General features: G+C 46.4%; 1 protein-coding gene across 3 annotated transcripts in view; it reads right to left on the bottom strand.

Moving 5' to 3' along the window:
* Window positions 1-21,188, bottom strand: part of HIPK2 (homeodomain interacting protein kinase 2) — a 128,621-nt gene that overhangs the window by 12,130 nt on the left and 95,303 nt on the right. For 2 of the 3 annotated variants that reach the window (XM_040061338.2, XM_058420179.1), the window contains exons 4-12: window positions 20,988-21,107; window positions 20,217-20,303; window positions 18,962-19,146; window positions 15,121-15,283; window positions 12,344-12,563; window positions 10,711-10,832; window positions 6,293-6,435; window positions 5,767-5,943; window positions 2,991-3,272 (exon numbers count right to left, since the gene is read on the bottom strand). In XM_040061338.2, coding sequence (XP_039917272.1) covers window positions 2,991-3,272; window positions 5,767-5,943; window positions 6,293-6,435; window positions 10,711-10,832; window positions 12,344-12,563; window positions 15,121-15,283; window positions 18,962-19,146; window positions 20,217-20,303; window positions 20,988-21,107 — 1,499 coding nt within the window. The remainder of the gene's footprint in view (window positions 1-2,990; window positions 3,273-5,766; window positions 5,944-6,292; window positions 6,436-10,710; window positions 10,833-12,343; window positions 12,564-15,120; window positions 15,284-18,961; window positions 19,147-20,216; window positions 20,304-20,987; window positions 21,108-21,188) is intronic. The other variant, XM_040061339.2, reaches the window with a different exon arrangement.

The following is a 21,188-nucleotide window of genomic DNA, read 5'->3' as shown; positions in this document are numbered from 1 at the left end:
ATGAGAAAAGCTCTCTGCTACTCCAGTATTACAGAAAGGCTTTTCTGTCCCCGTAAATCCAAGCTGTAGGGCTCCTTTACTGCATCAGCAGTATCACATTTCAGCAACATTGCCAGTACTTCTTGAACTGAGATTGACAAACTCTTACATTGTCAAAGGATCTACTACTTCTCACAACCAATCTCTCTTCACTGAGGAATAAATAAAATAAATGTAGTTCTTCTCATGGGTCAAAAAGTAATTTCTAGCCCTGTAAGAAGTAAAAGAAAGAAGTGCTGTAGCAAAGTCAGGAGCTGATTCAATGACAGCGAAGTTAATGCAAAGTTACCACTGCTACCAATAAGACATGATCAAGCAATTACCTTTGATCTGTCAAATGCCATATGATTTCTATATTCTAACCTAGAAAAAGCTAATGCTTCTAGGATGTAAAAAATGGCACGTTTCAAGTGATTCCTTACTTCTCACCCCCACACTACAGTTATTGCCCAATATGGTAATATTTGCATATATGAGCCAGACAATGCATTCTTTGCATGGTTTCATTTTCGACTCAGATCCTGAACTTTTGGGCCCTGATTACATTAAGCACATACTTCACTGTCACTCCCATTTTTCTTGGAGTCAAAAAAAAAAAAAGCAAGTAAGAAAACTTAGAGGCATTTTCCTGAATGAGACAAACTCAATGAGAAAGAATTCAACTTCAGCAGGACAAAGTTCATTGGCATTGAATGCTGATACAGCTTCCTTGACTGAAGCTACAACTTCACTCCAGCTGAGAATCTGGTCTTACATCTACCCATGTCAAAAGGTACTAAGCAAATTGATTTTGCTCTCCTGGAGACGTTAACAAAAAAAAAAATTCATTCTGGCCATGCTGTTTTCCACCTGTGTCTCTACCTCTAATTCTCCATTAGCTCTGGTTACATCTGCACAGGCAATTTAACTCACTCGTGTCCATGCAAAATGTCTCTACACAGCTCAGAAATTAAATCTAGCTCTTACACTCTGGCCTTTCTGGAATTCTGGCACCCTGGCACTCTATAGATACGCCATATGGATACAAAAAGTAGCCAGGGATCTGATCCCAGCCAGGAACGTGTCCGGAATATGCTTTAATCATATCAAAGCCAGTTTGTTTATGTAAGTCTGGCTCCCAGGACAACTTTCCAAGCCCTTCAGCAGACCCAAATCTTTTAATACCTCAAACTCCCAGCTGAATTTCCAGACATGTTCCTGAACTTTGTTCTGTCTGTCTTTCTGGAGAGGTGCTGAGTAAAGAAACTGGTCAGATGGCAGCAAAGTTGAAGCAGAAGAGACAAACATGGGCTGAAGTGGCTGCTGTATCCCAGCTCTTTCCTTCACCCCTCTCTGGACCAAAGAACGACACCCAGATGGTAAATTTAAGGATTCGCACATAATATCTCAAAGCCTGGAATCAGCACTATGGGTAAATATGTTTTAAAGACCTCCCATGGCACTTGAGTTTTCAGCATCTCTTTTGTCTTTCCCTTCCTTTCCCAGAAGAGCCCTGGAAGTAGGGGCTCCTTATTTATATCCCCCTGACTTCCACACTGGTCTTCATGAAACTCTTTCTGGAAACATGCCCTCTTCCTCCATCTAAGCAAGGAATTCTGTAGGAATTATTATTATTATTATTATCATTATTATTATTACTATTACTATTATTATTATTATTTTAAGGTGACATATGTTACACTGTCCTGTGAACCACTGCATTCATGGTAAGGCTGACTTTGAGAGGCACTGAGCTCTTGCTGCCCAGAGGAGTTCACTAGCCCAGAGAGAGGAATGGGAAGCAGTGGTGGCTGTTGGGAAGCATGTTGAAATTCCAGCTTGGATGCCTGAATCATATGGCTTTTCTTTACAGATTTTTGGCTCCTGGAGGCCAAATGTGTCTCATTTGTCCTGTGCACATTTGCAGGGTTCACTTATCACCACAATGCAAAGATGCAGAGATACAGACAGGTATCTCTGGCGATGAAAGGAAAATCTGCCATGGAATGTGTTCTAAGTACAAGAAATAATCCTCTCTCAGCAACACTGGCAGGATAAGGTAAAAAGTTTCCTATCTCAGTTACCAATATAGAGATGGTATAAATATTCAGCTGTTTGCAAAGCTACTTCTCTACATCTTACGAAGCAGAGCGATGTCTTGTGACTGGCATCAGATGGGAAACCCAGGGCACGTGCATGTGATGAAAGGTGCTGAAAGGACAGTCCTAAAAAATTTAGTCCTTTCTGATCCACAAGGGATGATCAGCAGTGGCAACAGTCCTGGACCATGTTCACTAGGATGAGTTAATTCTGAGGTGCAAACTCAGCCACCACTTTCTAGCCTCATCTATGCCTCTCTGCAGAATCAGACAAAAAGCAGTTTCTGCCACTTTTACTATAGTTCAAGGATATTTTGGCAACACAATCAAGACTGAGCAACTCTCTTGCAATATATTTATCATTACTGAGTACTTATGACAGAACGGCTGCTTTTGAGAGCTTTTTAAAGAAAACATGGAAGAAGCATATGGAAGATGTCTTCTAATGCTCTTTACAGATGCCTGGATCACTTAGAAAGAGAAAAGGCAAATTTAAGGTCCCTTCCTTCCAAACCCTTCTTTCTGTCTTTGTCTTAAACAGATGTCTCACTTACAGAGGCTCACAACCACAGGCTATCTGAAGTCTTCTTCCCACAAAAAGGATATAGAGAAAACTGGTCTTTCCTCTTACAGATGAGACACTATGGTGTGGAGAGACTACTGCACTTTTCCAAGGTCACGCAGCAAATGTACAGCACAGAAGGGAGCAGCACCTGAAACTGTAGAGTCCTCAGCTAGTAATTTTCTTCACAAACCAAAGACAGCCTGGCTGATGAGACGCGAACGTAGCTCCTGGAACGCTACAGCAACTCCAGCACTTCTGTGCCCCTCTCTCCTGCTGCACACAGAGAAGAGCAGAGAACTACTGCTCACCTGGTGGGTGCATGCTTCTGCTCCTCCTCTTCATCCGTGTCGCTGCTGATGGTGATGACGCTGACGGCGGGGCTGGGGGTGTCGGGGATGACGATCGTCTGCCGCTGCCGCTCCCGCGTGCTGCTCGTGGCCGCGTCGCCCCAGCCGCACGTGACCGAGGTGCTGCAGGCAGGGCTGTTGTGCACCATGGCACAGCGGGGAGGGGTGTTCTCCTTCACTCGTTTCGACCGCTGGGGAGAGCTGATGGACTGGGAGGATGAAACTTCATAGGTGGATGCGTTGCTGGAAACGGGAGAAAGTGTTAGTTGGTTAAAACTCTGCAGGCTTAAGTTGCCTGTTGCCATGGTTTGTGAGTCCTGGTCTCTGATACAGTAGTACTGATTTACAGAGTCTAGGAAAACTGCAAAATTGGCACAGTCACTTCTTCAAAGGAGACATGACTTATTCATATAAGTGGCTGAAAAGTAGTTTCTTTTAATAAAAAAATTCAAATTTGCTTTCCTTGGAAATTTCCAGATGAGAACTGCTGCCTCTCAGGAGTTTGCACTGGGAGGGTAAAGGCCAGCCACAAAGCCCAGACATACTGAACAAAGGCAGGCACAGCATGGCTGACATAGGAGGAAGAACCACCCAAATGATAATCCCTTCCTCCTGTATCCTGAATGGATGCATCGTGACCAGATATTTTTTGGCCAGAAAAACATAGAGGTAAAATTAGAATTTGTTGTGGAAAACAATAATCACTTATCAGGGAAACTGCTTTTTTTAAACAAAAATTAATTGCTGTTTAAGAATCTTTTTCAATGAATGTTTCCTGCTCAATACTTTATCCTTTAGGACAGTGGTGTCCCATGGATGAAAGCAGGCAGATGGGAGGACATATACTCTGTTTCATTCCTGTGTGAAGCAGCATACAACATATATAAATCAGAAAGAAATAAACCATATATTTATTACACAGTAGAGAAACATTCCCTTCAGCTTCCCTGCCTGACCAGTCTGAAAAGGCCCACTTGGATCAGGGATCCAAACATAAAACTATCAGCCAAACAGTGCAGTGTAGGTCTACAGATGGGGTTATTTACCAAAGCACGCTGACTAAAGCCCATTTCACTCATTTCCCACACTTCCTTTCTTGGTCGTGTTTCTTTTTGCTATTGCAGAACATCTGGGGATTCAGAAAAAGAAAAAAACCCCGAAGTTCTGGTTTTGTTATACTGTGGGGCCTGGGCTGCACGTTAGGCCTGGCCCAAAAGCTAACAAAAGGAATAGGTGGCATCCATCAAAAGGAAGTCACCCTGGCAGTATATCACACTACACCAACTTACACAGGCTCTTTTGCATAACAAATGGCTGCACAGTAGCATTCAAAGTGCTTTTTGAATACCAATGAGCAGCGTGGAGTACCCTCCTTTCCAAAGGAGCAGGGTTCCTCATTCGGCACAAAAAAGAGTCACCATCACTGAAGCTGTAGAAACCCTTCGCTCTGAGAGAGCCCCATTGCTCCTGGACACAGCCACCCCGCCCTGGAAGTGGCAGGAGAGGGGAGGCCCTGCACAGGCACACTGGCTGCAACAGGCACTCTCTTTTGCTGGCTAGCTGGGGACAGAGCTGCCTCTCTATGTTATGAATAGACTAAGACAGCTGGAGCCTACCCAAAGTAAATCCAACATTAGAGAGCAGATAAATGGGAAGGATTTAAATAGTGGCCTCCTAACTTGAGTCAAACTGGATATGAACTCAGAGCCCCTCTGGCACCAGTCCAGTCACCCAGGAAAACCACAAGCTCAAATTTTTGCCACTGCACGAGTGGTGACCCGTTTTTGTTCTCTCCCCTGCAGTGTTTTGTGTTTTTTCTTTAAAAACAACAGACCAGAGGGCCTTCTGCACAGACCAGAGGGCTTTCTCCAGAGAAGCTGCACATACACCTTGAACAGCCCTGTCCTCTAAACAAGATCGCAGTGCTGTGACAGGCACTGCAACCATCCTACCATCTGAGCTGTGCAAGAAACCTCAGACTGCCCTTTCCAGAGCCAAATGGTTCAACCGAGAGATGACAGATTCTAAGGACTGCCCTGTATGAGATATCCTTATAAAATGCTCCCTGTTTTACGCAGCCACAGTTATCATAAGGCCAGGGTATAATAATGGGTAACTGCTGCCGGTGTGGACTGTTGAAGACAGGGGCTAATGACCAAGAAAGCTCAGGTGGCCTAAAGCCACCCCAGTCCTCCACTGCCTGTGGCAATAAAGCCCAGAAGACTGTCATCACCCCACTGCTTTTGAAAGGGCAGATCTTGTGTGCACACATCAGGCACATGTTCCTGAAGATGCAGCACCCCCAAGCTGCAGATGCTGCACCTCAGGAGTGCTTCTTCAAGAAGATGTAAGAAGAAAAACTGTGGCAACCAGGCACTGTGCCACAGTGACCTGAGAATACAGTTATATTTTTAAGTCATTGGCGCTACAAGGTAATTGCAGCAGTGTAACAAGCTGTACGCACAGGGCCTGAGCCTCCCATTCTGCATCTTCTCCAGCCACTAACTCCCACGCAAAATGATGCTCACTGGGTATAAAACACCCCTGACTACATCCTGGGTACCGAATAGGTGAGGCAGTGAAGAGCCCCATCACAAAATGTGCGATCTAATCCCTCACGGGCTGAGGAACAGAACTGTTCCGCCCCACGGGCGTCAGCGAGCGCCTCTCTCGCCAGCACGCCGGCGCGGCGGGGCGACAGCGGGAAGCAGCCGTGCTGGGACGCCCTGGCACTCACCGTGGAGCCGACTGGTGCTGCTTGCTCTTCCTGGCGGAGGCGGTGGCGGGCGGCTGGCGCATGACGTGAGCGACGCCCACGTTGACGGGCTGGGCGGCGGGCAGGGCCACGTGGCTGGCCAGCAGCGTGGGCTGCTGCATGATGGGGTTGTAGTGGCTGCCGTGGGCGTGCGTGTTCCTGCACAGCGGGGACACGGGCACACGTTAAAAACGCGACGCGCGGCTGCTCGGCAGGCTCCTCCGCAGCCTCCCGCCGCCCTTCGCCGAGGTGCCCCCTCCTCCAGGGCCTGTTGGGTTCTCAGCCTTCCCAGGATGTTTTTCCCAGGGAACAGACTGAAGGAGCGGTGTGGGCACAGCATTCTGCTCCAAGAGCGTGGAGCAGAGGAGTCTCCCACTGCTCTCAGACAGCGGGGTCACAGGCTGGAGACCTCCTCCCCTCAGCCCTGTAGCTTTGCAAGACCCCAGCCCTCATGCCTCCTCCAGCACCCGTGGGTGCTTCAGGGCACCTCCAAGCACCTCCAGTTTACCTCCAGTCTGCCAGCGGCTGGGTGCCTGCCATGGATTCCGGGATGACGGTCGCGTGCTGGACAGAAGTGTGGGTGGCCACCCCGGTCAGCTGCTGCCAGGCGGGAGGGAGCAGGATCTGCTGAGTGCCGCTGGGCCATGCTTGCTGTCAGACAGAGGGAAAGCAATTCCTTAGCAAAAGGCATCAAGCACTGAACGGGAGCCATGGTCCGTGCTCAGCTGGGGCCCCTAGAAATGATCGCAGTCGTACTACACAGCTCTCACGACCTTCCAGTCACAGATGACAAATGCTGTTAGGAAACCATAGTTTAAGCAGGAATAGTTATCAATATAAAGAATGCAAAGGAGGGGCAAAAAAATCCTTGCCATACAAAGCAGCAGCTGTGTTTTAGGTTAAACTGAGAATGGAAGGGATCAAAACTTGTTGGCATTTCAACCCAAACATCAAATTTTTTAGCACCTTCTAATTTTGACTCTCCAGATCAGCTAGGCACTATGCTTCCATTGTTAATTTCCCCCTTCTACAGCCAGCTTACTTTCTCAAGTAATGCACAGCTACACATTGCATGCCTGTCTTCTCCATGTGCTCTCCAACTTCTTCCCCCCTCTTAGAGGGGTGAAAATGTCTGCCGTGTGAGTTGAGCCATCATTCTGATATGCAATCACCCCTCCAGCTGGGCTGCCACAGGCATGACAGAGGTTGTGCTGCTCCAGTGACTCTACACAAGTAACATGATTGTTTTCCAGACTTGGGAAACTTTCTTAGCTATGTGCTGCCCGAATGCAGCTTTTTGCTGCCAGGCTGAGGAACTCAGGGGTACCAGCTACAGCCCAACTTAGTCCCAACCTGCACTACTGTACTGGACCTGTATTGTGTTATGTCACTGCTCTAAGGAGGCTGAATTTGAGGGGCGGCTTCTTCCAGGCATGCATTTATCCCCTTTTCCACCCTCACAAAGATCATGTTAAATGTCCCCATGATTCCCTCCTATCCCCCAGTGAGACAAACCCCAAAACAATCCACCCAGCAAAAAAACACCTTTTCCCAGTCCTACTAAGTTTAACTATCTTGTAACATTTTTTGTTGCTGAGTTACATGAAAAGGCTGCTATAGTGAGGCCCCTCACCGACATCTGCGAAGGATGGAGAGTCACAAGGCCCCTGAGAGCCCTTCATCTAGGGAGCCACAAGCATGGACTGATGATGCTTGGACCAGGTAAAAGGATGAAGCGAAGGCACAAAAAAGATCAGGGAGGAAAAAACCTTCTTATTATTCTCTTCTCTCTTTTTTTTTTTTTTTTTAACCTCAGTTTTGCTTTAAAAGAGGAGACTCAGCTACTGTTGCAGTCAATCCCAGGGGACCACCTGGATTTACTTGCAGACAAAACTGCTTCCTCCCTTTTCAGGAAGGGAATGGAACAAATCTAAGCTCCTTGTCCGACTGCAGTGCATAAATTTAGTGTCAGGGCCTAGGCAAAAATTCCTCACTTATTAGGTAAGGACCGCTGAATCATTTAATCTGCAGATAAGACTTGTCTAGGCTGATCCACCAGCACAGTGTGCTGTGCTTACACATGGAAGGCTTGTGCTGGCAGCTGCAGCCTGTTCCCAGTCAGTGCATTACAACGAAATCTTGCTGGGGTGGTAGAGCAATGCTCTGGCCCTTGTCCTCAGGAAATGGTAGGTCGCCTGGAGTGACCAAGTTCATACTTCGGATATAGAGCAGGAACAGCTAATGGAATAACGTTTTGAAAGCCAGTGGCAGGACCTTTGTAGGAAGTGTTGTTGGGAAGGAGTTAAAAGGAGAGAAAATCAAGAATCCAGGGTGTTATTCAAGGGCAGGGGACAGTTCTTGGGTCACACTATGGAAGCCGGCTGGAAAACTGTACAGCTTTGCCTCTTTTGAGAGCTGAAGTCGCAGTGAGCTATTAGTAAAGACAGGATCAGTCTCCTTTCACTAGTCTCTGTGCATACAATATGTGGGACCACGCTTGCTTGAGAGGATCAAAAGAGAACCAGAGAAGTTATAAACAAGTTTCTTTAGCCACTGACCCTGTGTCTTGCAGGCTGCCTGCTCTGCCTTGCTACATGTTACAGGCTGCAGACACACAGCTGCCAGACATGATGCTCCAGCTCTGTCAGTGTCTCTGCCCTGGATCCCTCAGTCCCTCATCTGGGACAGCTGGTCTGGTACAAAATGCACAGGGAGAACTGGATGCCAGCTGCACTGGGATGCTGTGAGGCTTTACCAGCCACAGGCATCCTGAGGAGTGCAAACACAGAAACCCGTGCCATGTGCAGGGCAGGTGAGAAAGCCTGATGGCACTACACAGTTCTGGGAGCACAAGGAGCAGCACGTGCATCATCAGTGGGACAAATAAAGCAGGGGACAGACAGAAGTGGGCTCTGGAGGCGCTGCACTCTCTGCCGGGGCCAGTCCGCCTCGAAGTTGCAGCACTCGCACGGCCCAGGCTGAAGAGCATTAGATAAGCAGCTGTGCATGAGAGGAACAGCTCTCTGCTGGGAGAGAGACACGCAGCCGCCGAGATCAGATGTGACTACAATGCATCACAAAGAAGCTGTGTTTTTCCATTCAGGAAACTGGAATTGGGTACAGATTTGTTTATCAGACCAGCTGCTCAGCCCAAACCGAGCGAGGCCCACGGACACCAGATGCCACCGGCATCAATCAGAGCGCCCTGCCATCAGAGACAGCTCGCATTTCTCACCGTGCGAGACAAACAGGCACAGCAACAGGCACATCTCCTCTCCTTTATTACATCAAAAATTAAAAATCTATGCAAGTGAGGAGTGTTTCCTCAGAAAGAGCCAGAATTCCCCTTTGGAAGTGATAGTGAATGAAATGTCAGTACAAAGTATGAAAGCAGGAGCCCATGAAACGGGTGTTCACGTGGCAGAGGCAGCACTGAAATTGGTAATCTGCAGGCAGGAGGGTGCTCAGGAGTTTTACTGCCAAACATTCCTCACTTGCATAGAGCCCAATAATGCCATGACAAGAAGAAAGAAGGAGCAGGAGGCATTGAAATAGTTCAGGATCCTGCTGTCTTTGAGATCCAACCTTCACCCCTTCATGCCCCAAAGGACAGCACACCACAGGAGGCCTGGCAGAATGGTGGGGGTATGTAAAGCTCTGTGACCTCCTTCATTCACTGCCTTGGCTGACTTCTTGCACAAGCAAGAGGTGCCACTGAGCCTGCACAGACTGCTCCTTGCTTTGCCATGGCTTTTGTTTCCCTGCCTCTCAGGCTCTCCTTTCCTACCAGACAAGGGAGGTGGCCCATGTCAGTTGTTACAACAGGCTGCAGCAGAGATCGGTTTGATGTTTCAGACAGCTCTCTGACAAAGGCCCTGCTTTTGGGAAGGGGCAGGGCAGACTAGCTGATGGAAATCACATAGGCTGCAAGTTGCATTTTGATCTGTCTTCACCAGATAAGTGTGACTGGCAGCTGGCAAAGGAAGGCAAGAGCATCAACAGTCTTACCCCAGCAGTGCAACACACAGGCGTAAACCCTGAAGTCTGCTGGTACCTGACGCATATGAATGTATTGGCATGGCAGATCAAACAAGCCTGAGACAGAAACGTGCCTTTGTAACTAGCTGGTCATCTTTTCCAGCTTGCACAACTTAGTTTTAAGTACACTAGGTGGGGATTTTTTCCCCTGTCTGGTATCAGGAAAGGTACCATGGTGCCAGCTCAAATACTGCGGAGGCAGATTCACTGAAGCCAGCACAAGGAGGAATGAACTGCTCCTCTGGTTTGAGGAACTGGGGTACCCCTTGAGGATTTGCATGTAATCAGTAATACACATTCCTGTTTGGTTTTTTCCCTAGGAGGAAACATGCTTTTCCTGTGAGAATATTTCAGACAATTGTGCCAATAAGAACTGCTGACAAATAGAGCTCCTTGAGTGTGGGGCCCTCGCCTCTGCCTCCTACATCTCTCTCATACCTCAAGAGCAGAGATGCTCATAAAACAAAACGGTGAAAACTTAAAGCATGAAAGGCATTTATCAGCAGCATGCAATTCACCAGTGTAACTCCTGGCTGCAAACTACCCCCAAGATTTTGATTTATGGAGGATGCAGGAGGTTATTATAGGTTCCTTCTCAGCAGAGGCCTGACACTGCTTTCCCTGAGGCTTTCCCACTGATTTTGGTAGAAAAGCAGAAAGAGAAAGGGTTATTCCAGTGGCTTTTGCAACTCTGACATAGTCTTTGAGCTGAACAATGAGCTGGGGGAGATTTTGACATTTCAGAGAAAGCTGCAGACCTATATACAGTTGCCCACATCTCCGAACTGCACCACAGAAGGCCCTCAGAGAAAGCTTTTCTCCTCAGCCTCCAAGAGCTAAACAACACAGTAAATACCTGCTGAGCTCGGTGGCTTTAAAATTCCTTACCTGTGCGAGGAGTCCTGGCTGGATCTGAAGAGGCTGGGCCCCAGGAGCCTGAGTGACAATGGGAACGGCGTTCTCCATCCGAACCGAGTACCCAGCGTGCTTCGAAGGGGAGGCTTGTAACCCTGTTCCACCAGCACAGAAGGTACAGCATAAGCCACCAGCAGCGTTGCCAGGAACAGGGGCTGGCTCTCAGCCTAAAGGAACTCGCTGATGTCCACTTAAATTGCAACATTCAGCCCCTCTGAATAATCACCTATCAGAGTGCCGCACGTTCTACCCTGGCCTAAAGATGTCCATCAAATGTTCACAGACATGATATGTGTATAAGGGTGCAGAAAAGACATTTCCAAAGGCGCTAAGGGATTAGCTGAGTTTGTATTTCTAGGGTACCTCAGAGCACGGAAATATTGCAATACAACATGCACAGGCAGAAAAGGAAAAGAGGAGAGTGAATGGCTTCTCTTCCCCATATTCTCTGGTTTAACAAGAAGAAATGGTCTTTGTCAGCCAAAACCCATTGTTTATATGAGAATGCTCTCTTTACACCAAGGTGGGATGGGAATCCAGAACTCCATACTCCCTCAGCCTTGATTCAGACAGGTGATTTTCTCTAGCACAGTTTCTTGTGACTCATATTTAAAAGGCTCTAGAACACCCCAAACTCCAATCACTACTGGCTGAACCCCACATTAGTCTGACTGAGCTAGAGGAAGTTTCCACTGCCAGCACCTCAGTGCATGGCGCAGCCTGTGCTGCCTCCTCTACTTTGGAGCCTTCTCAAGGCAGCAAGCTGAAGACAGTCGCTTACACACTCCACTTCTGAAGTCAAACCCTTGAGATGCATTTTAACTACATGGAAGAGGTCTAGCTAAACTTCTCTAGCTCAAAAGAGCTTTGATAATCTTGCAGAACATTCAACAAGTGTCTGGAGACTAATGCACAGACAGGCTTGTAGAAATGAAGAGCAGAAGTTGCACCAGCTGAGCTGAGGTCTATTTAGATCACTTCCTACAGATACTTGGCTAGTTTTCCCAAATTGCTACAGCATGTAAAGTTAACAGAAGGATAAGTTGTTAACCCTGAGCATCTCCCAAGTTGTCTGACAATAGTACCCACTACTAGTACACACAGACAGAGCTGTTTGCAGCAGGGCTGGAGGGAATCGTCCTCATAAAATGGTCATAAGCATCTGTTATGGGGGAGAACCCTTGTCTCCACCAGCACCACGCTCCCTGCTGCATTACCCTCCTGAGTTCCCCTTTCGGCAACCGAGTCACTGAGAAGTGACAGTATGACCTGTTACATATGAACTGATTTACTGGAATTGTGTGGGAAAACTTTCAAGTTTACCAAAGTATGGCAGCAGAGCCTTAAACTTTGTTCAGGGCAAAGAATGACGAGTTCCACATATTCTCCCCCAGCCCCTTCTCAGTATCAGCTGCCTCCAGCTCAGGATGTTAGAGGTGCCTGCAAGATCCTCTGCCAACACAAACACCTCCATCCGCAAGAACCTCACTGCTCTGATTTACTGGGCCAGCCCTTCTTTCTGCCATATGACCTGCACTGAAGAAACTCATTTCCAGCAAGAGCTGGACGAAGCAGCAGGCCAAGACCTGCTGAGGCTGGCACTTACCTTGGAAGCCTGGTGGGCAGACGATGAGGGCTTGCTGTAAGGGGTCTGGCCGGGCACAGATCTGCGCTGTTCCCGTCTGCAGGGGCATGCTCCGCTGGGCCACCGCAGCCATGGACGCCGCTGAGGGCTGGTAGAGTGCAGATTGGTAATTTAGTATGGAGACCTCAGGGTTGGCTAAGGAAATAGTGGCACTGGAGGAGGTGGGAGCCAGGTTGGTGGTCTAAAGGAATGACGGGAATTAAAACAAAAAACAAACAAAAAATGAGGGAGATGGGTACGCTGGAAGAAGCAAAATCCCAAAAATAATAAAGTAAAATAGTGTAAGATAAAATAAAAAACTAAACCAAAACAGCAGACAAGGGGTGGAACAGGACACTGAGGAGTAAAGAGACAAGGGCAGTGCTGAGGGAAGGATCACCATCTGCCTGAGAAACCGCTGCTGCACCATGCCATGGGATCTCTGGCCACATGGCTCTGCTTGTACTGCTCAGAGACACAGCGCACTCCCTACAGCAGAACCACAGCCCCATTTCTCACCAAACTGGCTCTGATTTGCAGCACGATGAAGATGGGCTCAGAAAATGTTGCTGTCCGCAAATCACATTGTTCACTCATTGTGTACATAGCTCTAGAAGCTGCTTACATTTCTTAGGTAACATAGACTCAGGACCTCCATGCCCTGTGAAATCTCATCCTGAGAGGGAAAATCCATTCTGGCCTTTCCTCTTAGATACCTTGTATCTAAGATGGCACATGCCCTTTGAATTATGTTTGGAATTTGAGTAATCAGAAGGCATAACAGGAGGTAATGCTAATATTTGCAAAGTCCGAACTTCACCTGAATCATCTTTAAAATCTCTTAGAGCAGAAGCTCCAGTAGGGAATGTTTCAAAGCTAAAAAAATCAGCCCAGAATTCTAGAATCTAGAAATCTGAAGATTGATTTTTTTTTTTTTTTTTTTTTTTTTTTTAAATTTGGACTGAGTCTAACAGTTGCAGGCAACTAAACAGCTCTACCACTGCTCTAAATGTATGTTCTTAGCATGCATGCCTAGGGAGCCAGACACTACGAGACCAGAGCCAATCCTTCCCCTCTGTCCAAACATGCCAGCAACACTGCTGGATATAGGTCAGACAACGCTTCATGGTGAATGTAGGAACGCAGGTGGAGGGTTTGACCAAGGTGCAGGAGACAGCAGACTAATAAGCATTTTGTACTGCCCTGGTTGCCACTGGATCCGAGCTGCACTGCCACAGCCATGAAGGATGTGACAACAAAATATGTCTTCTCCTTATCCCATCTCGGTGCAGAGGCTGTGAAGTGCAATCTGCTCTCCTGTGCAACACACTGAGCAGCAACCACAGCAGCTTCCACACTTGTAATCTCAGAAACCATAACTGGAAGGAGGCACTCCCCAGATATTTTGCAGAGACAGGAAGCAAAAGAAAGCCAAGATGAGTGGTATGTTGAACAGAATTGTGAAAGGCTCCGAGCTTGCTCAAATTAAAACACCCTTCCTGGAAATATTTCTACCAATTCTTCTAGGAACATTGGGCATACTGGTTCTGCTCAGAACACACGCCCCATATGAGAATTCAGAAATCACCATGGATCTCCCCGGCCAACAACTGATCTCAATGTCAAGTGAAATGCGAGGAAATGAAAGCAAATCTGCCTTTCCTACAAGTACCTCTGGTACAAATGGTGTCTCTGCCCTGCAGCTGGGGCCTAGGGGAGCATGTACCACACATTTCTTTAGTCAGCATCTCAGAAACAGCCTAGAAAGGGAACTGGTGTTCGTAACTAATGCCCTCTCACACCAAGTCATGACCTATCTCTGTCTGTGCCTGCCTGAATTGTTTCAAAATACCTTCTGTGATCACATGTATCAAGACCTGAGTCAAGAAGTCTGGTTGTCTCACCGACACAGGAGCACCCTGCACATTTTACATGGGCTCCTTCAGCTCCCTTGCTTTCCAAACACCATTTCCTCAATGCCACCTGCAATCTCTAGAGTGAATCTTGAACAGCCTGTTCCCAAAAGGCCTCAAAGACAGCAACTATTTCTTGAGCTTCAGTCTCCTAGAGTGCTTTCCCTGGAGAGTTTCCTTTCACTGCTGTAATACAGTACCACAGCAAACAACTTAGCGTGCTAGTCACATAAAATTTGTTAGCACCTCCCAACACTGAGGCAAGTAAAACTAATACAAAGAATGATTATAAAGCCAGAGCCCACCAAACTAGAGTGCAATGTGTTTGCAGTAGGGGCACATGCACACGGTCCCCACATCAACTGTGGCCCCTGGAGTAAAAGCAGTGAGAGATAAGAATAAACATTATTGCTAAACTCTTCCTTCCTGTTGATCAGTTACAGTGCTGTGTCTGTTACAGAGCGTTTAAATTCATTTTACCTCAATGCCAATTTGAAGAAGAGCTGTAAGATCACAAATACTTCTGCCTGACCCAGGGAGTGAAGTACTGTTTGCTGCATTAAGGGACTAATGAGCTTTTCCCCATAGCAACTTCCCTAGTAAGCAGGATTTATCACCCCAACAACAACATAAACAACAAGGGCAACCTTTCACCGTCACACAAAATGTCACAAGATTACTGCTTGCCTGAAGAAAAGAGAGTGAGGAAAGGAGCAGAAGAAGGACAGTAAAAAGGCAGCATCTCTTGGCAGGCATGTTAAATGGGATGCTACTTTGCTTTTCATCTTCTAGGCCCTCCTGACATAAATGTTTCAAGCACTGGCTGCTTGTGATTGATGCCCTCACCTGGTTGTGGACTGTGTTCAGCTGGTTGTTAAAAGTCATGGTCAGGTTGGTCGATGTACTTGGGGCTACGTGGGTGATGAATGGCGTCTTGCTCTGGTTCACCGTGTCGTACATATTCACCCGCCGCTTGCAAATCTCCATGTTCTGGAAGCAGGACTTGACACTGCGCAGGGAGAGGGGGCAAAGAAGGCAGAGAAAATCAACCAAGCGACTCACACAGGTAACAGTTCATCACAGTGGCCCTACAATCGGTGTCCACGGCAGGCTTAGCACTTTCTAGGCTCTTAAAGCCCTTTGCTATTTTATGCAGGTCTATCTTAACCGGTGAGAGTCAGATTAACCCAGTACTGAAGAAGGCCAGCTGCCCTGGGACTCCTGGGTGCTCCCATGGGTCTCTGCACTGCAGTACAAGTCACAAAAGCAAGCAAATTGATTGCTCTTCAGGGGATGGCAAGAAATATAAAGTGGCTACATTAAAAAACTGAAGGAGACTGAGAGCAAGAAAGAAAGATACTGCTTTTTTCCTAATGATGGAACCTGAGAGGAAAAGAAAACTCGTGCTTTTTTGACTCAGTGTAAGCATGAAGATAGTTTTACATGTCTTTTGCAAGGAAAAACTTTATTTTTCTTGATCACTGAGACCCCTAAAAAAGTCATCCTTATTCCTTTTAAGTAATTGTTCACTGAGAGCTGAGTCCAGCTAAGCAGTTAAAACATTGGCCCTGTCTGGCGAAACACTTGTGCAGATGCTTGTCTTGAAGCATGACATCTCTTGCAGTCAATGGGACAATTCATATCAAAAGTTATTCCAAAGCAAATTCCTCAATGCCCCAAGGGAATCTGGTTCTGAAGTTGTCTCACACTGAGAACTGGATCTTCTGGGGGAATGATTACAGCTGCTCCCTCTACACTGATTTTCCCTTAAATGTTATTGATAGGCAATGAAAATTTTGAGAAGTATTGTATTTTGTGCCCCAGTAAAGGAGATTAAGTACTCTATACATTGCTAGAGCACAGTACGCAGCTGGTAAATGGAACTGTCTATATTTCATTAATTAGAATACCAAAGCATACAGAGGTGAAGAGACAACAACACAGTGAACCTGGGCAACACTGTATTTTTAGTACAAGATCACTTTTTGACATCTGAAAACCAAAACAGGTTTTCCACAATTTTTCCACAATAACTGTTTTTACAAATGTGACCTCACAGTCTGAAACATAATCTCAGAAAGTATAAAGGCATTTATTTTATTTCCATTATCCCAACATGGAAAAAGAGAAATTCCAAGCAGTGAAAATCAGCTGTATGCTGACCATTTTGTAATGTTCTAAACTGTTGGAGGTATTTAAGAAATGAAGAGTCTCTTCAAAAGTAACAACCTTATATGATCCCTAAGGCTGATGAAGAGGACATTGATCTTTTCATCCCTGCCTTATCTCTTACTCAAATGGTCAATGGTCACCTCTCTTTTCCTACAAGTAATATCTTGGTAACTGGATCTGGGCCACAAACACCTGCAGACAAGCCAGGCTCAGGACACTGCGCAGCTGCCCATTATGTTAATTCACTTTCAGAATGTGTTGGTCACACAACACCCAGCAAAATCAAACACTTACCAAATAAATACAGAAAGCTATTGGATTCACTTATTTTCAGTCAAGTATGCATATAATTCTCACTGCACAAAGAAGAAAGCACTGGGAAGAGTATAGGTTCTCTACACGGTGAATAGTGTGTGTTACCAAATGGTTTTATCTAACAAGATGTAAGCTCTACAAATGCAATACCATGTTCTCTGGCTTTACTTTAAAAAAAGGTGGTGGGGAAAAAACCTGCAGGGACAAAACAAAACAGACAGAAAGTCTGAGGAGTGCTAAGCAATTTAAGAGCCAGGAAGTTAAATATGTGAAATGGGAAGCCTAGCTCACTTTGCTGTCTGCTTGTAAGAAAGCAGAACAGCCTATTTTGTGCTGCTCAAACTTGTAGCCTCTCTGAAACGTGCCACAGCAGATATTCTTTCCAGAAGCTCCAGCTTCCATATATTCTCACTTTTTCTGCTGCCCAATTTATTTCCAAGAGAGATTATACCTCCCTGCATCTTTCAAGGCTTTGAAGTTTCTATTCTCCAAACCACAAGTAATCACAGACAAAATTTCCATCCACTTGCCATGCTGGTTACAGCTTATTGCTCTCTTTGCCAGTCACCACTTCCAGCGTGGAGGGGCACACACCCGGCTGGCACACATTTAGTATTCAGAGATGTGACGCTGAATTCTTTATTTGGCTAAAATTCTCACTGCTATTGGCCCCAGTGATACTTTCAATCTTTCTGGGGCTTTGCCTGAGCAGCCACAAGTGAGCACTTCAAAAATGAAGATGTGGTTATGGACTGTTGCGTTAGTGGAAAGATTTCTGACGGCAGTGCATTAGGTCACTAATCTCTCCTATCTTACACAATCAGTTGTTGCACAGTCAGGAGGACTGTTGCAAATTAGAAGACTTTTGTCTATGATGCTCACTCAGTATTTTTCCTGTCATATTTTCTTCATGACTGGTTTTTATATGAAACTTTACTTTCCTTCTGTTTAGCACAATCATCCCCCATCTTGTTTCCATTTATCACTTACTATCTATTTATAGGTAACAATGCGCGAAGACGGCTGTGCAGGCTAAGTCTGGGTCTACACAGATTGTGCACCCACTAACTTCTGGTAAGCAGATGCCCTTATCTTGTGATAAATGTGACAAAAAGGCAGCTACAGCTCCTTCAAAGGGGGACAGCTACTTTAAACAAACTCAAAATACTGCTGCCACCCATACAGGCAGGGGAGCTGACACAACAACAGTTACCTGTTGCTCTGCAGCACAAAAACGTACTCTGCAGCTCCTCAAGCAGCCCCCTTTAATTTTGCACCTGAGCTCCTGACAGCCTTTAAAACACTCATGCAAATGGCACCCAATGAAGTACAGCACTGTGACAATAATTGCTCTCCTGTCCAGGGGAAGGGACAGCCTGCAAAAGCACCTTGAACTACCAAGTGCTGTAAACCAGGATGCACAAAGCTAAGTGTCCTGAAGGCTTTGGAAAACTTCCACAGTGTGTCTACCTTCTCCACTTACACCTGAGAAGCCTGTCCCTATGTGAACTGGACATGGGCAGCGGGCTGGGTGCAGATATCCTGCATTTCAGGCTGCTGTGCTTTGTGGTGCAGCCTTAGAAGAGGCAGTCAGGCTTGAGGACATGACTTCTCATCTCCATCAGGCAGTGGAGCCCGTCCCCATTCCACATATGTCAGCTGAGGTCAGAATGAGGTATTTAAGGTGACACAGGTGGACAACAACCGAGCTGAAACCTGAACTCCTTGTCCCATTGCTTATGCCCATAAAACAGCCTGCTGCAGAACAGCTTTTCCCTCAAAAAGCAAACAGCCCCCAGCTGATTCCTGGCACCATGGGAAGGTTCTGGGAGGAACAGTCGGCTCCCCACTGCAGATAAGGTTGATTACTCCAGTAACAATCAGGACTATATTACTTTGAAATAGACTGATACTTCAGCACTAATTGCATAATTTCTTCTGCATTTTAATGCAAAAATATGTAATTACTGAATATCTACATAATTAATGTAGCACACACTGCAGCGTTTTAAATGCCAAGCACCTACAACACAATTCTTGCAACCTTGAGTTGGCAATTGTCTTTTTTGAAGCAGGAAAAGATTAAAACTTAGGGATTAAACATCTTAACAAAGCCCCTCAGATATACTTGGTCTCCACCACAGCCAGCTATCCTCTTTACCCCTCAATTCAAAACCCAAGGGGAACAAAAGCCACGTACTGTGTGCTGTGAGGGAAGTCGAGCAAGTGTGTCATGGTGACAAAGGGGTGGCTCAGAGTTTCAATGGGTGTTATCCTCTTATCTGCGTCTATTGTCAACATCTTCTTTAACAGATCTATGAACTCCCGCCGGTCTGCCTTTTCCACCAACATATCACTTCCTTCCAAATCCGTTGTCATGTTTACCTGAAGGAGAAGGGACAGGAGTGAGCGCCAAAGGGGAAGAGCAGATGGTCCAGGTCTCCAGCAAACTGTGTTTACTCCTCCTTGGAGCACATGCCCTGAGAGCCTCCCTGTCTAAAGGAGTAGCTGCTGAAGAGCCACTCCAGACTCTGTGGTGGCCACTCATCTGGCTTGTGTATGTCACATCTCCAGACAGACTGTTGAGTGTTCAGCGTGCCTGGGTCAGTGGCTAATGAAACACTTAGTCACCCACCACTGAGGACGAACAGCTTCCATGTGGTAGCAGGCAAGCTCTGATATTCAGAGTATTTATCATACACTGTGCCACCAGACACTCATCTATGTGTCCTATGAGGAAAAAATATATAAAATCCATAAAAAACTGTCAGTAGGTTTATGAGAAATATCCCATTCATGTATCAGGTACCAGGAAAAAAAAGATGTGCTACATTATTTCATGTATTATCCAGTCTCCTCTGATTCCAGGCCTCCCTTCGTGCATGTTTAGTTGCTACAATGTCTAGACCTTGCTAGCACAAACTCCAGTTTGGGCTGGTTTTGTGCATTGGTTTGTTTGTCAGTACAAGCTCCCATCACAGGAGTGGTTATGCTGGGATTAGCTCTCACAAACACATGGAATTGACACAGCGAATTAGTACTTCCCATTCTTCCCCCAGCCAGCCACGTTTTACAGCAAGCACACTCTTCTGTGCCCATGATGAATATTTCCACTGTCACCCTTTAGCAAATGGAAATATTAAAGCACAGAGTACTAAGTGACTTGCCAGGGGTCATACAGAAAAGCACTGGAGAGACAAGAGAAAATGCAGGATTTCAACATTCTGAGACGTGTCTTAGCCACTTTCCAAGGCTGCTTTATTGCAGCACACATACCCCTGCGTGCAGTCACTGCTACTGCGGCATGTAACAGCTAATTTGGTAGGCATAATCCTGGTATTTTTCAAGAGCTGGCCCAAGAATATGGTACACAGAGAACTTCTAATAATTTCCTTTTGTTAGTGTTGCTGGAAAGCATGTGAACAGTCTTGCTGGTTACTCACCAATGCTCTTACCTGTGCCATATCATCCAAACAGTTGAAAATATACTTTCTTGCTTCCTTTGACTTAATCCCCGTCTCTGCCTCATGATCATCTGGCGTCTGCTCAAAACAGGACACAGGCATTGACCAACACTGCCCTGCAGATTATGTGCCACTTCCCATGCGTGCTTCACCCTGTCCTCATCAGGGACTATCATGTCTCTCTTGCCTGACTAGACACCACTTACATGATCGCCACCATGATTATGTGACATCTTTTATGTCACAAGGTGATTTATCTCTTCTGCTTCACTTCTGAGGGTCCTCCCAACTATGGTGGGTCTCTTACATCCACCCTGGTGTGAAGTGCAGCATCCCATCCCAGCCAGAAGCCCACAGGCCTCTCTCCTTGGGGATGTCATGCAGCCAAACATGCTGGCACATGACACTCAGGGCTCACCTGAGTGAGCCTAGACTAGAGGTCTTGATTGTAGAATTAAAATGCTTGCCTTTCCCCCACACCCTCCACAATGAGTTAGATATTTGAGCAGTCTCCCCACTGGACATCAATTCATTGACTACTTAGAGAGAGACTCTGGACTTAAATTTCCAACATCACAATGCCAAGCAGGTGTATTATGGGCTCCAAATTTTGGGGATGGCAATTTTACCTTGGGCAGTACCCACCCCTATGTCTGTGCTGCACTGCAAAAATCAGAAACTTCGGCTCTGAGGTGACCTGAATGTCTCCGCACTTCCAACCAATAACTGCAGGGTAAAAGAAACAAGGGAATGTCTTCCTACCTTCAGCCTCCACAGGGGATACGGTGAATCTGTATCCCTGTTGAAAAACCTCGTAGTCTTTGTCCCTGCACTTAACAAATACTCTGCTGGTAAGCCCTGCGTCTGTGAAATGTAGCGAATCTGTAAGAGAAGGATGAGAGGTCACTGCTTGTCCTGTGAAGGAAGATCTCCATAGGCTTTCCTTGAAGGTATCATTTGTAC

This window comes from Hirundo rustica, chromosome 4, assembly GCF_015227805.2.
Source record: "Hirundo rustica isolate bHirRus1 chromosome 4, bHirRus1.pri.v3, whole genome shotgun sequence".
NCBI lineage: Eukaryota > Metazoa > Chordata > Aves > Passeriformes > Hirundinidae > Hirundo > Hirundo rustica.
This window is presented reverse-complemented; position numbering and strand designations above follow the sequence as displayed.